At 37.9% G+C, this 13,841-nt stretch overlaps 1 protein-coding gene across 2 annotated transcripts in view; it reads right to left on the bottom strand.

The window, feature by feature from the left end:
• NT5DC1 (5'-nucleotidase domain containing 1) overlaps window positions 1–13,841 on the bottom strand; it is a 144,820-nt gene that overhangs the window by 3,552 nt on the left and 127,427 nt on the right. The window contains exons 9-12 of one of the 2 annotated variants that reach the window (XM_063605433.1): window positions 5,034–5,152; window positions 3,770–3,931; window positions 2,999–3,167; window positions 805–870 (exon numbers count right to left, since the gene is read on the bottom strand). In XM_063605433.1, the coding sequence (XP_063461503.1) occupies window positions 805–870; window positions 2,999–3,167; window positions 3,770–3,931; window positions 5,034–5,152 (516 nt within the window). The remainder of the gene's footprint in view (window positions 1–804; window positions 871–2,998; window positions 3,168–3,769; window positions 3,932–5,033; window positions 5,153–13,841) is intronic. The other variant, XM_003827561.5, reaches the window with a different exon arrangement.

Below are 13,841 nucleotides of genomic sequence, written 5' to 3'. Positions count from 1 at the left end.
GCCTCCCAAAGTGCAAGGATTACAAGGCGTGAGCCACCGTGCCCTGCCGGGTATTGTTATTTTTTAAAAATTGGCTATTAATTGGAGTATTTGGTCACATACATTTAATGTAATTACTTCAGGTTTAAATTAAACATTTTACTAAATGCTTTCCATTTGTCTTGCTGATTCTTTGTTTTTTTTTTTTTTTTTGAGACGGAGTCTTGCTCTGTCACCCACGCTGGAGTGCAGTGGCGTGATCTCGGCTCACTGCAAGCTCCGCCCCCCGGGTTCATGCCATTCTCCTGCCTCAGCCTCCTGAGTAGCTGGGACTACAGGCGCCCGCCACCACGCCTGGCTAATTTTTTGTATTTTTGGTAGAGACGGGGTTTCACCGTGTTAGCCAGGATGGTCTTGATCTCCTGACCTGGTGATCCTCCCGCCTCGGCCTCCCAAAGTGCTGGGATTACAGGCGTGAGCCACCGCACCCGGCCGTCTTGCTGATTCTTAATATTCTCTCATCTCCTTTGTTTTCTTTTAGATTCTTAAATTATTTTACATATTAGCTTGGTATATGTATATCATCACAATTCTCTTGACAGTTATTTTTGAGATTACAACATGCATTTCTGACATCAATACTGAACATAGTCTTATCCTTAATTGTTTAATTCTAGCATGTTAGAACATGTTAATTTTTGCTGCCCCACTCTGGCATATATATGCCATTACTGTCAAGCATTTTAATTCTCTATGTAAATCCCATGGGACTTTAATTTTTATTGTTTCAAACAGTAAGCATTCATTTTTTATTCATATACTTACACCATATACTTATATACATTCTTCTTGCATCTCCAGTCTTCTGACATGAATTATTTTTAATTGTACCTGGAGAATAATAATCTTTATTTCCTTTACTGCAGGTTTCTGGACATACATTTTCTCTATTATTCTCTGTCTAAAAATATTTTACTTTTTTTTTTTTTTTTTTTTTTTTTGAGACAGTCTTGCTCTGTTACCCAGGCTGGAGTGCAGTGATGTGATCTCAGCTCACTGCAACCTCTGCCTCCCAGGTTCAAGCAATTCTCCTGCCTCAACCCCCAGAGTAGCTGGGATTACAGGCACCTGCCACCACACCCGGCTAATTTTTGTACTTTTAGTAGAGACGGGGTTTCACCACGTTGGCCAGACTGGTCTCAAACTCCTGACTTCAGGTGACCCGCCCACCTCGGCCTCCCAAAGTGCTGGGATTACAGGCGTGAGCCACCACATCCGGCCAATATTTTACTTTTATTCTTTACAATGTTTAACTGGGTATATAATTCCATCAAGATTCACATCATTTTCTTTCAGCAATTTAAAGCTATCATTCTATTGTCTTTGGCTCTCCTCTGTTTCTGATAAGTCAGATGTCAATCTGTTATTTAATCTACATTTATGCTCTTGATTGCTTTTAATATTTATCTTTGGCATTTAGCAGTTAACTCTGAATTTATTTTTTATTCATTTTGTTTCATTTCTTTGGGCTTCTTAAACCTTTGGCTTATTTTTTTCCCCATCATTTTCTCTCATCTCACTTATTCTCTCATCTCCTGGGACTCCAATCACAGATGCCCCTCAGTAACTGCAGGGGACCCCTGTGGATACCAAAGCCTGTGCATGCTCAAGTCAAAAAATGGCATAATATTTGCATTAAACCTACATACATCTTCCTGTATACTTTAATTCATCACTAGATTACTTAATATCCAATACAATGTAAATGCTATGTAAATAGTTATTATACTATATTTTTAAAAATTTGTAACATTTTAAATTGTTGTATTGTTTTATTGTTTTTTTCCTCTGAATAATTTTTATCCACAATTGGTTGAATCCGAAAATGTGAAACCCAAGAATACAGAAGGAAGATAACATCATTCTAGGACTCAAATTATTTCTAAAAACAATTCACATAAAATTCAGTGCATATCTTACCTGAAATCTTACTCCTTCTCACTGTATCTTTTATGTCTCAGCCTCTCTTCTGTATCTTTTATGATTTTTCTCTTACTGCTTCATTCCAAATATGTTCTTTTGACCTAATTTCCAGTGCACTAAGTGACTTTTCATCTGTGTCTAATTCGCTGTTAAATCCATCTGTTAAGTTCTTAATTTCATTTTTTAAATATTTAAATTCTACAATCTCCATTCTTTTTATACCACAGTTTATACAATAGTTTTTGTCTCTACCAAATTTCTCATTCCTTCCTTTTCTGTATTTGACTATAATTAACATGGTTATTTCTGTTAGTGTGGTCTCATATCTTTATGTGCCCGGCTATTTTTCATTATGCACTGAATTTTATATGAATTGTTTTTAGAAATAATTTGAGTCCTAGAATGATGTTATCTTCCTCAAAAGAGAACCTATATTTGTTTCTACCAGGTGTGCAGGGGCACTAATAATCTGAAATCTCCTCAATCCAATTTTAGGTATTTAGCTGATTTCAAGCTGAGTTTTAGTCCCTGTGAAAATGGAGATTTCTTCTCAATTCATCCTTATTCTAAAGTAAAGCCCTTCAAGGCCTCAACATAGATTGAGGGAGTTCACCAGACCCACCCCTCCTTAGGCAGGCCCTCTCCTCCAGTTCCTATTCCTGTAGATTCATGAAGTTACTGAAAGGCCCACTCACCCTCTGTGGTGCCCCCTCCGGAATCAGCAAATACCCAGGGGAAAAGCAGCCTCAAATGCCAGGTTCACCTTACTGGGCCTCCTCAGCAGCTTGTCCTGGTAACTCTTTCCCTAATTTTATAATATGCCTCCAAGCTGACTTAAAAAAAAAATTGTTGAGCTTTTGTAGTTACCTCCCACAGAAGTGCTGGTCCTAATTACCTAGGTTCCATATCTAGAAGATTTTTCCCCAAAGATAAATCAATGTTGTGGCAACATTTCTTTTTCTTAAAGACAAGAATTCTAGTACTGGTCATTATTGTCTAGTAACAGGTGAAGCTTTATAGGTATTTTCCCCCTTACCTGCGATTGCTTCAATACTTGGAATTGCAATAGTGCTGTAAGTACTGATTCTCTTACAAGACCACGTATAAACCAAGGAGTCTTCTGTATTTTCCAGTCCCAAAACTGAATCAATAAAAAAAGAGCCCCATTTTTTAGATGAAGTATTTAAAGGTTTTGCTTTTGGTCCCTGAAACAAGAGAACAGAATAATTAAAATGGTGATTAACTAATGTTCAATCTCATAATTTTTTTGTCTATTAAGTAAATAAAAACTTTGAAACCCTGTAGGAATCTACAAATAGGCTTTGGGCCCACATTAAATTTTTGGAACAGGAATACTATTTCCTCCTTATTATGAAGTATCCTTTATTTTAAACACAAACTAGCTTTTTATATGGTCAATTGGTTATTATCTGAAAACTAGCCCAAACAAAGCAACCTAGAAAACATAATTTTTTCCCTATAATAAAAATAACTCTCTATTCTATTATGATGATGATGATGTCTAAAGGGTAGTTAAAAAACAACTTGGTCTAATTTTCTTATTTAGTATTTATTTTTTAGAAAGGAATGAGGATGGAATTATTATTTATTGCTTTCAATACAAATGGAACATGAAGTCAATAAAATTAATACAAAGTTTCAAATTATTAGTCTCTCTCTTTTTTTTTTTTAACATGATGGTATTCAGCCTGACCAGGACAATTTTGGAGTCAAGTAGTATAAAGATACTTTAGCTTTCAAACATAAATATTTGTCTTTCAAGGAAAGAGCTGCAGGGAACCCTTACCTCATATTTTCCTTTCTTCTCTAGAGGCTCTGACTCCTCAGGCCTCTGACTCCTCGTGCCTTCATCCCCTCTGAGTTCTTCCAGGATGAGGACTGTCTCCCAATTACTATAGTGACGAGCTGGGAAAATATCTGAATGCATGCTGTCACCAAAATAAACAACCTGTAAGACAGATAGCAGATGCTGTTTGAGGCACAGAATTGTGAAAGTGGCATTTATTTCATATAAGGAAGAAGAAAATTTCTCAACAGGCATCAGAGTATGACAATCAAAAATTGCATAAACATCTTCACTTATTTGAATAATCTCACAGGTGACCATCAACTTGTCTCATTTGATTCACAGGGTGCCAGATTTGTCTTAAGAAGTTATACAACACATTCACAGGTGGAAGACAGCATAAGGTGAAATAAGTGATTTTATTCAATTTTCCTAAAGAAGTGAACCTATATGTTTACATAGATGTTTACAATTATTAATAAAATGGCCCCTGCAGTTGAAGAGCTGGTGAGGTATTAGAGACAACTTGTTATAGTGGATTAGAGATTATTAAAAGTGCAAATCACAACCACTTTTCAAGTTTCTGGGCCCAACCCCAGACTGGTTGAAACAGAATCTGTGAGAGTGGGGATGGGCATGTTGAATCTGGAAAGTTCCCTAGGTAGTCTGAGGCAATGGAGTCTGAGGACTCCATTGATTGAGTCCATACCTCTCAATTTTCAGATGTGAAAACAGAGTTAAGGGATATGAGAATCAGCATCTGCAAGTCAGACTGCTCCATCCATTAACCCTCAGGAGTCCCCAGGAGACTGTGGCATGGTGACAGCCAATGGAGCAGGGCTCTGTTACCCCATGATCTCTCAGCTCACAGAAATTCTGGTAAATATTTTCTTAGAAGAAAGGGTTCTGCTGTTAGAAATGCACCAATGTCCAACATCAACAATGTGATCATTCTGTCAAAAACAAGTGTATCTTTAAGCTAGTCTGTAGCATAATTTCAGTTGTTTGTTTTATATATGGAAACTTTTTGGATAGATTGTTATCAGGATAACATTCCACAGGCATCCTACACACTCATACACCCCCTAAATCTGTGGTGCCCTGCTTGGAATCCTTGCTCCTCTCTATCACAGATAGACAGCCTGTCTACATTGACAAAGGAAAGGCTTATTTAAGCAGAAGAATTAAGAGGAGAGATTTGGCAGTTCACAACTGCTTATGTCTGCAAGTGGGCACTGAGGACTTCTCCTCAACTGGGAAATACCTTGGGTTCAGGTTTGCCAGTCATTTTCTTCAGAAGTTCATAGAGGTGGACAGCATTCCCTTGGGAGTACCAGCCAGGTTTATCCAGAGATGGCAGCGCCTCCTGCTCCTCATCATTCTCTGAAAATACAGTTTGACAATCATATACTTTTTAATCAAGTGAGAGTAGCCAGTTGGGCAGACCATACTTAGGGCATGGCTACAGGACATGTACAAACAAGAACCTTGTGGGGAAAGGAGCTGACATTCAGTGGTACCTACATATTATAAGGCCCTTATAGGTATATATTTTTTAATCCCGTGGCCTTCTTAATTGGGGAAAATAAGGTTCAAGGAAGTTATTTTGCCCAGGATCTCAATGCTGGTAAGTGATTTATTCAGTGATTAGACAGACATCTGCTTGACATCATGCCTCTGCTTGACATCATGCCCCTACTGCTACAAAACGGTTTACCAAATAAATAACACAATGAAAGTCATTAGGTGTTAATTTTTTAGAATTGAGGGTGAGGAAAGTAAGTTTTTAATTAGTAGTCTATCAGATTCAGATGTAAATTTTGCACCCTTGGTGCCTCAAATGCTTTACTCTAGTACCGGCTTGGGGTGGGTGGGGAATGAAAGGACTATCTGATGCCAAAGCACAAGTTTGTGGACCATTCCAAGTTGTCCTCTCCCAGCACATTACCTTCCTACTCCTGTTAAAGCAGGGCTAGTGAAAGAGGTAAATGTCTTTGCCTCTCTGAATTTTGCCGGCTATTCTATTACTTGTACATGAGCTGAAAAGCTGAAGAGAATCTGCCTACCAGCATGATGATTAAGGAAGATTGAGTAAGGTTTTATGAAATACATGATATATCTATCAGCAGAGACTTTGGTAGCTGTTGATACAGCTTTGCAAATTGTATGGAGAAAAATAACCTCTTTTTTCTCACATCAACTGTATGATTTCTGATTTTAAAAAGGTTTATTCCCCCCACTTTTTTGGTCCTCTTTGCTGTGCCACTAAGAAGAATCTTATGAGATACAATCCTATGCTGGATACAGAGGTTGTGTATACAGAAGCTTATATAATTAGAAGGGTCCTCTTTAAGAGAACAAATACAGAATTAATACAAAATTACCATAGTCCCTGCTAGGATTTGGAAGAGATAAATGAGGGGGTGTTAAAGCTTAAGCTTCATTGGCTTTATTGTAAATCAACCCTGGAGTAGGACAGGCAGAAAACAAAGGGTTTAGAAAGGAGGCAAAGATGGTTATGTCAGTCATTAAAAATACATCTCTGGCAATGTTAGTACCTTTAACTAAGATCTAATTTTCCCTAAAGAAACTATATGTAAAAGTCACAGACAACAACATTAAATCTCTGCTTAGTTTATAACAAAAAACATCTTGAATCTGGTACTAGAGAATTTAAGATTTACAAATTAAAGTTTGATCATTATAACTGAAATGAAATATAATTTATTCATTCTACTACAAAAATGAGTCAAATAATGTCACAATAATAAGGTGCATTTCTGCATAACCTCAGATATTTTAAACAAAATTCTAAAACTACATTTATAGATAATTACAGCCAAATCACAGCAGCTAGCAGCTTATGTTCAATAAATATTTATGCCTATCTAGCTGCCATTTCAGCGTCATTTAAAAATTCTTCTGCAAAATCAAATGAAAATCCCACTATTCTTTAAAGAAAGAATAGATAGGAAGCCAAAATCATGTACTAGCCTAATATTAAAAGCGTCTAAGAAGATTCAGCATATTCCTGGAGAAATACAGTAAAAAGTGATCACTTCTCATGTCTGTTATTTACTGAAATGTCTTACTACGCAAATAATGTGGATTTGATGGCAATTGGAAATGAATAATTTACAGAAATACTTCTGAAAAGACTCACAGTTGATATGTAGATATCTACTTTGCAAGGATAACGGGAAGAGAATCTTTCTACTACTTATGAAAAATTTAAAAAAATCCATAGTATTATAATTTCTTAAATGTTGAGACTCAGTAATCTAATAGGAAGCAAAAAAAAAAAAAAAAAAAAACACCCAAATCAAGTCAAAACAAAAAATTCACTTTATACAAACATTACCTCCCCTCCCTGTTTCCAGCCCCTATACTGGAGGCTGCCTTAAGGAATAATTAATTTACAAGGGCAGCTGAGGCTGCGGGTTTTGGCAGAGCCTCCACAGCTAGGAAGCTGCAAGACTCAGAGAATTATTAATTCCTGCAGTAGAGAGCCTGTTCGGACTGTGAAAGCCGCAGAACTGAGGTGGAAGTTGTACAGTACAGAGGAACAAACTCAGGAAAGTTTCAAGCACAGTGTTTATAAACCCAAATAAACACTTTTTACATTATTTAGATAGTGCACTGTACTTCTTTGTAAGGTCAATCAAAAATAGTTACATAAATCTCTATTTTTACATAATATTTAAAAATGTAGGCTGGGTGTGGTGGCTCACACCTGTAATCCCAACACTTTGGGAGTCTGAGGCAGGCAGACTGCTTGAGTCCAGGAGTTCAAGACCAGCCTGGTCAGCATGGTGAAACCACAGTCTCTTCAAAAACTACACAAATTCACTGGGTATGGGGTTGCACACCTGTAGTCCCAGCTACTTGAGAGGCTGAGGTGGGAGGATAGCTTCAGCCGGGAGAAAGAGGTTTCAGTGAGCCGAGATCATGTCACCACACTCCCCACTGGGTGACAGAAGTAGACCCTGTCTAAAAACAAACAACCCCCACCCCAACCCAAAAAACAGTGTCCTGCAAAGAGTACAATGAGGATATTCATTTTAAAAAGTATAATTAAAAATATGTTAGAAGGGCCAGGCATGGTTGCTCACACCTGTAATCTCAGCACTTTGGGAGGCTGAGGCAGGTGGATCACGAGGTCAGGAGTTCAAGACCAGCCTGGCCAGAATGGTGAAACCCTGTGCCTACCAAAAATACAAAAAATTAGCCGGGCATGGTGGTGCGTGCCTCTAGTCCCAGCTACTCGGGAGGCTGAAGCAGGAGAATTGCTTGAACCCAGGAGGTGGCGATTGCAGACTGGACTTCAGCCTGGATGACAGAATGAGATTCCGTCTCAAAAAAAAAAAAAAAAAAAACAAAACAGTTATTAAGATATAGAAAGATAAAGAAAACGTTAGAAGATATAGAAAAAAATAAAGAAGACAAAGGGGATAGATGGTGATGATAATTTGCTTCCACAGTTTTAAAATGGGGATAATAACAATGCTTACCTCACAGAGTGGTTGTGTAAATAAATTAATACAGATAAAAATGTAGCACATGGAAAAGTGTCTGCCACAAAGTAAGTGTTTAAGAAGTCTTAGCTATAATCCCTTCAATTTACAGGTGAATAAACTGATACCTGAAAAAGTTAAGGAATCTGCCCAAAGTCACTGAAATGTTATAATAAGAGCCAGGACAAGAATGCACTTTGCCTCCTTATTCCAAAGGATTTCAAATTGGGGCTAGAAGACAAAGTAAGATGATACTCCCAGAGAGCATTTCCGAATTTGGATTCCTGGACCTGAATGTGTCCCACGGTATTGCCACAAACAGGAAACAACTAAAGCACAGAATAAACCTTTATCTGGCATCCCTGAGGACACCCGCAAACTAACAGTTCTCACTTAGGATGGAGCCTCAGCCAACCTCCTATGGCATCTTTATATAAGGCTCAAATTTAGTGCTGTTACAATCTTCCATATGTATTGAAAACAGGTCAGCAAAGAATGAAGAAAAGAAGGAGGGCTTTAGAATGCCCTTTGAACTGAATTTTATAGTTTATTATTTTCACAATGTCCCTCAAATTCACTGATAAAAAGCTTTATTTGATAAAACAGCAAACCTGTATTACTTTCCTAAAATTCCACTGTCCCAGCTTTAATTAAAGCAATCTTAACAGTTAGGTAAAATGTATTAATTGAAAACATTTTTCTATAAAAATATATTATTAGGACAATTTTCTATACCAAAGTTCTACAAGATATACAAATTATTCCTCAAACCCTTTAACTTAATCACTAATAGATGTTTGGGTTAGAAAATAACTATAAAGGAGAAAACTCATAGGAGAACAAAGCTCAAATCTTTTCTTTTAGCCTACAAACTACCAAAAAACTGACCTAATGAAGTTAAGAAACAAATGAAGGTTGGATAAAGAGATGGAGGAGCCATCAATTTAGGCAAATAAATAAAACTAAAGCTGTCTTGGAAACTGTAATTTATTCCTAAATATAGCTATGTCTTACTACAATGAAGTAAATCTTTTTATTTTCTTATTGTAAGAACATATGGACAAGACGAGTTTAAAAAACAGTAAAGTTTTTGACAGTATAATAGTTACAAAGTAGATATGGGACAATGATACAGTCAAGGCTAGACTGACAGCCTTGAATAAAGCTAAGCAAAACTTACCACAGAGAGCAGAACCTGTGAGAAGTTTTGTAGGCCAGAAGCACTAACCTCAACTCACAGAGACTGCTGCCTCCCCTAAACTCCCCAAGTGCTTGGTGTCACTACTTTATTAATGTTTAAAAATATGCATTTATGAGATTTTTTCTGAATCAGTAATATATTTACATGTTTTTTAAGTCTTATTTTTGAACTCTATCTGGTATGCACTCACCTCTTCTCCTCTTTTATGCATATAAAAGCAAATACGAATATGAGTATATTCTTTTCCTCCATGTTTTTACACATTTGTTGAGACATAATCAACATACAATAAATGGAATATATTTAAAGCATACAATTTGATGAGTTTCAGCATATGTATATACTTGTTATGGCCTGAATTATGTTTCTCCCCAAATCATAAGTTAAAATAATAACCCCTAGTATATCAGAATGTGACTATTTAGAGATGGAGCCTTTAAAGGCTGGATTAAATTAAAATGAGACTCTCAGGGTGGACCTAATCCAATACAGTCTCCTTTTAAGAAGATGAGATTAGGACACAGATAGACACAGAGGAAAGACTATGTGAAGACACAGGCAGAAAACAACCATCTACAAACCAAGAAGAGAGAGGCCTTAGAAGAAACCAATCCTCCTACAACCTGGTTTCAGACTTCACAGCCTGCAGAACTGCAAAGAAATAAAATACATCGTTCAAGCTATCTAGTTTGTGGTATTTTGTTATGGGAGCCCTAGCAAACTAATATAATACTAATAATTTTAAAACGCTTTTAAATGCTATTATTAGAATAATCTGCATGAGGCTCTGCAACTTGCTATTTTTAAACTATTTTATAGCTAGCAGTGTAATCTACCTCCTTTTAAAATATGTGCCTTTCATTCTATTTTACACATGTTCTATTATTTATTTATTAATAATAGTCCTCTATAGATAGACATGTGGGTTGTTGCCAATGTTTTTCTGTTACAAGTAAAAAGTTACAAACATGAGAGGATCTGCACAGCCTGGTGGAGTCAAACAGAATCTGAGCTAGAAATACAATTCATTTTCTTTCTCGTCTCATTCTTCATTTTTACTATATTTCACAAACTGTTTTAGTCAGTAGGGATATAGCAGTGAATGAGATGGCTCAAGTCTCTGCCCTAAACATCTCTTCCCTAAGGATGCTTATATTCTGGTGGTAATCTCTGACTTGTTAGAGGTTACTAAATAATGAATTATGATTAAAAATATATTTACAATTTTTATTTCTAGGATTCCTTTCTGTATATATGTAAATTTGACCAAACAGTTCATATTTACTTTTATAAATCCCTTCCTCAATTCTGGGCTAGACTTTTTTTTCTCCAGTTGTTCATTTTCATACATACTTTCTCTGTTTCTTGGCATGGACAGGTAAGACATTTTTCAAGTAAAATGTCTAGTAAAATGCTTGTGTTGAGGGCTATAACAGGACAATTATACTATTAAAGAAAAAGTGTGATTCTTACTCTTATCTACTTTGGTTTGGGGGGGGGGATTTACCATTCATTCATAGTTCTTTTTTTTTTTTTTTTTTGAGACGGAGTTTCGCTCTTATTGCCCAGGCTGGAGTGCAATGGCGCTATCTCGGCTCACTGCAACCTCTGCCTCCTGGGTTCAAGCGATTTTCCTGCCTCAGCCTCTGAGTAGCTGGAATTACAGGAACCTGCCACCACGCCCAGCTAATTTTTTGTACTTTTAGTAGAGATGGGGTTGACTAGTTCGCTGATGGATTCAGCCTCCTTCATTTGGGGAGCTGTTAATGTTGTTGGAATTGTGCTAAAGACAGAAAGATTCCTGCACACAGCTGCACCCCTCAGCACTAACATCCGCTGACAAAGTTCAGCAGACAATTTCCCAACTGTAGCCAAGTGAAAGCACTAAACAATACAGAGAAGGAAACAGCTCTGACTGGAGCTGCAGAAGGAAGGTATCACTAAGGAGGTGTGATTTGTATGTCTGACCTTAAATAAGAGGTAGGAAGTCACCAGAGAGGAAAGGGAGAAGGCATTTTACATATATCTATGCCACTCAAAGTGTGATCTTCCAACCAGTAGCATCTGCTTCACCAGACAAGTTATTTAGAAATGCAGAATCTAAGGTTTCACCAGGGCCTCTGAATGAGAATCTCCATTTTAACAAGATCTCTAGGTGATTCACGTGTACATTAAAGTCTGAGAAACACTGATGTTGACAGAATAGCGAGAACAAAAACTTGATATAAGAATAAAAGGCAATCATTTCAGTAGGAGTAAAGGGTACTTTTATGGAGATAGAGTTAAGGAAGATGGAAAGGTAATTTAGGAACCAGACTGTACAATTAGCCTTAGGATGCTATATGGAATGGAAGCCAATGAGATATTGTGTGCATGTGATTAAATATATTTGTGCCTAAGTAAATAATAAAAAAAGATGTGGGAAATTTTAAAGAACTCAAAAATAGAAGTCTGTGCTAATGAAAAGTGAAGAGAGGTTGGGGAGGGGTTAGATGGCCTAGTGGAAAGGGAGAGGAGGACAAAGATGAGAGATTTCCCAGGTATATTAAGCAGGATTTAATGCATAGCATACTGGAGGTAAAAGGGTGAAGACAACGGAGGTTATTAGCTGGAGAATTCTAATGGATGGTTAAGTAAAGAATACACACAAGGTGACCGGCATGTTTGGTTGTTTTTGGTTTCTAGGCGGAAGGAGAATCTCAAGCTTGATATCAGAACACTGAGTGGAGCTGCCTAGTGTGGAGGAGGAACTGCGTATGAGACTCAGGAAAACAGGTCTCAGGGAAAGATTTGGGAGTCAGAGTCAGTGTATTGGTGACAGCTAAGGCCAAGGGACGAGACAGAGAGAGAGAGAGGAGAGACAGAGAGAGTTGGCTCATGATTCTCCCAATGGCGGGCAGGGGCAGGAACTGAGCTAGCAGCATTGGCGACACTGCGGTGAACAAGGCTGACACGTTAGCTCTCCAATGATAATTTAATCTTGCAAGTCAGAGATTCCCCCGTGTCCCCACCCTCAGCACTGGCGAGGATCTGGTGACGCAGTGCATGTGATAGAGAACAGAGGATGAAGATTTTGCTTGGAAGACGCTTCTCCCCTCCATACATCCTTAAGCACTGGCAGGAATCAGACTGGAGGGAGGAGCTCAGTCCTGACTGACACTGGCATCAGCATCTTTGCCCCTGTTACCATGACAACCGCTGACGTCAAACCTGTGCGACTCGCTAAGGCCATGCTGTGTTTCGTGATTGGCTCGCTGTGCCTTCCATCCCAGCAAGCTCAGTTGCATTAACTTTACTTTAACCATTTGGAGCAATGACTTAAATATTGTGCCATTTCACACAAGGGATGATGCGGGCAGTGGTGGGAATGTAGTGAGGACAAACCTGAGAAAACAGAAGGACAACTTAAAAGGGAGGGAAGAAATGAGGATGACTGATTTTTTAGGTTAGTGCAAAAGTAATTGTGGTTTTTGCTTACTAGCTTGGTTAAAGTCTGTGCTTGGAAAAGTAACTAAAATGTAATTATGGAATATGGGAAGAGGGGCATGCTAAAATGGAATGGGGATTTAATGAGCTGTTGCAAGCACATCAACTTTCCTGCCACCCTGGGGCTGTGGGATGTGAAGATTTTAGAAGACAGATAGAAATAGGCTTCTGAAGGTCAGAGAAATGTGAAGCCCAGAGACAAGGAAATGTCAACCATCAGTATATAGATGATAGTTAAAAGCTTCCCAGTGGTAGAGAGCTGAAGGACAACAGGAGAAGAAAGGAGAGCCAAATACAGAATGTTAGGGAATATCAACATTAAAAGAGAAAGGTAGCAGAAATGGAGGTAAAGCAGTTAGAGGTAGCTGAAGAATCAGAATCAGAATCAGCAGCAGAATAGACACATAATAGAGAATGTAATGAAGTAGGGATTTTAAAGTATGTGCAGTATAATCCTGTAATTAGTAATAGTTCTCGCAATCTTTTTTGCATTCTAAATAGAATAAAGTATTTTGGTTTAATTCTAAAAAATATTTCTTCCACTGAAATATTTTAAATCAGAGGCCTAGAAAACAAAGGCTGGAAAGAACCTTAGACATCTAGCCCTCCTGGATGTGATAAAAATGAGCTAAACTTTTCTTCTTTTTTTTTTGAGTCGGAGTTTCACTCTTGTTGCCCAGGCTGGAGTGCAATGGTGCGATCTTGGCTCACCGCAACCTCTGCCTCCCAGGTTCAAGCGATTCTCCTGCCTCAGCCTCTCTAGTAGCTGGGATTACAGGCATGTGCCACCATGCCCGGCTGATTTTATATTTTTAGTAGAGACGAGGTTTCTCCATGTTGGTCAGGCTGGTCTTGAACTCCTGACCTCAGG

Source organism: Pan paniscus, chromosome 5 (genome assembly GCF_029289425.2).
Source record: "Pan paniscus chromosome 5, NHGRI_mPanPan1-v2.0_pri, whole genome shotgun sequence".
NCBI lineage: Eukaryota > Metazoa > Chordata > Mammalia > Primates > Hominidae > Pan > Pan paniscus.
The sequence above is the reverse complement of the archived record's forward strand: the minus strand, read 5'-3'. Positions and strand labels throughout refer to the sequence as shown.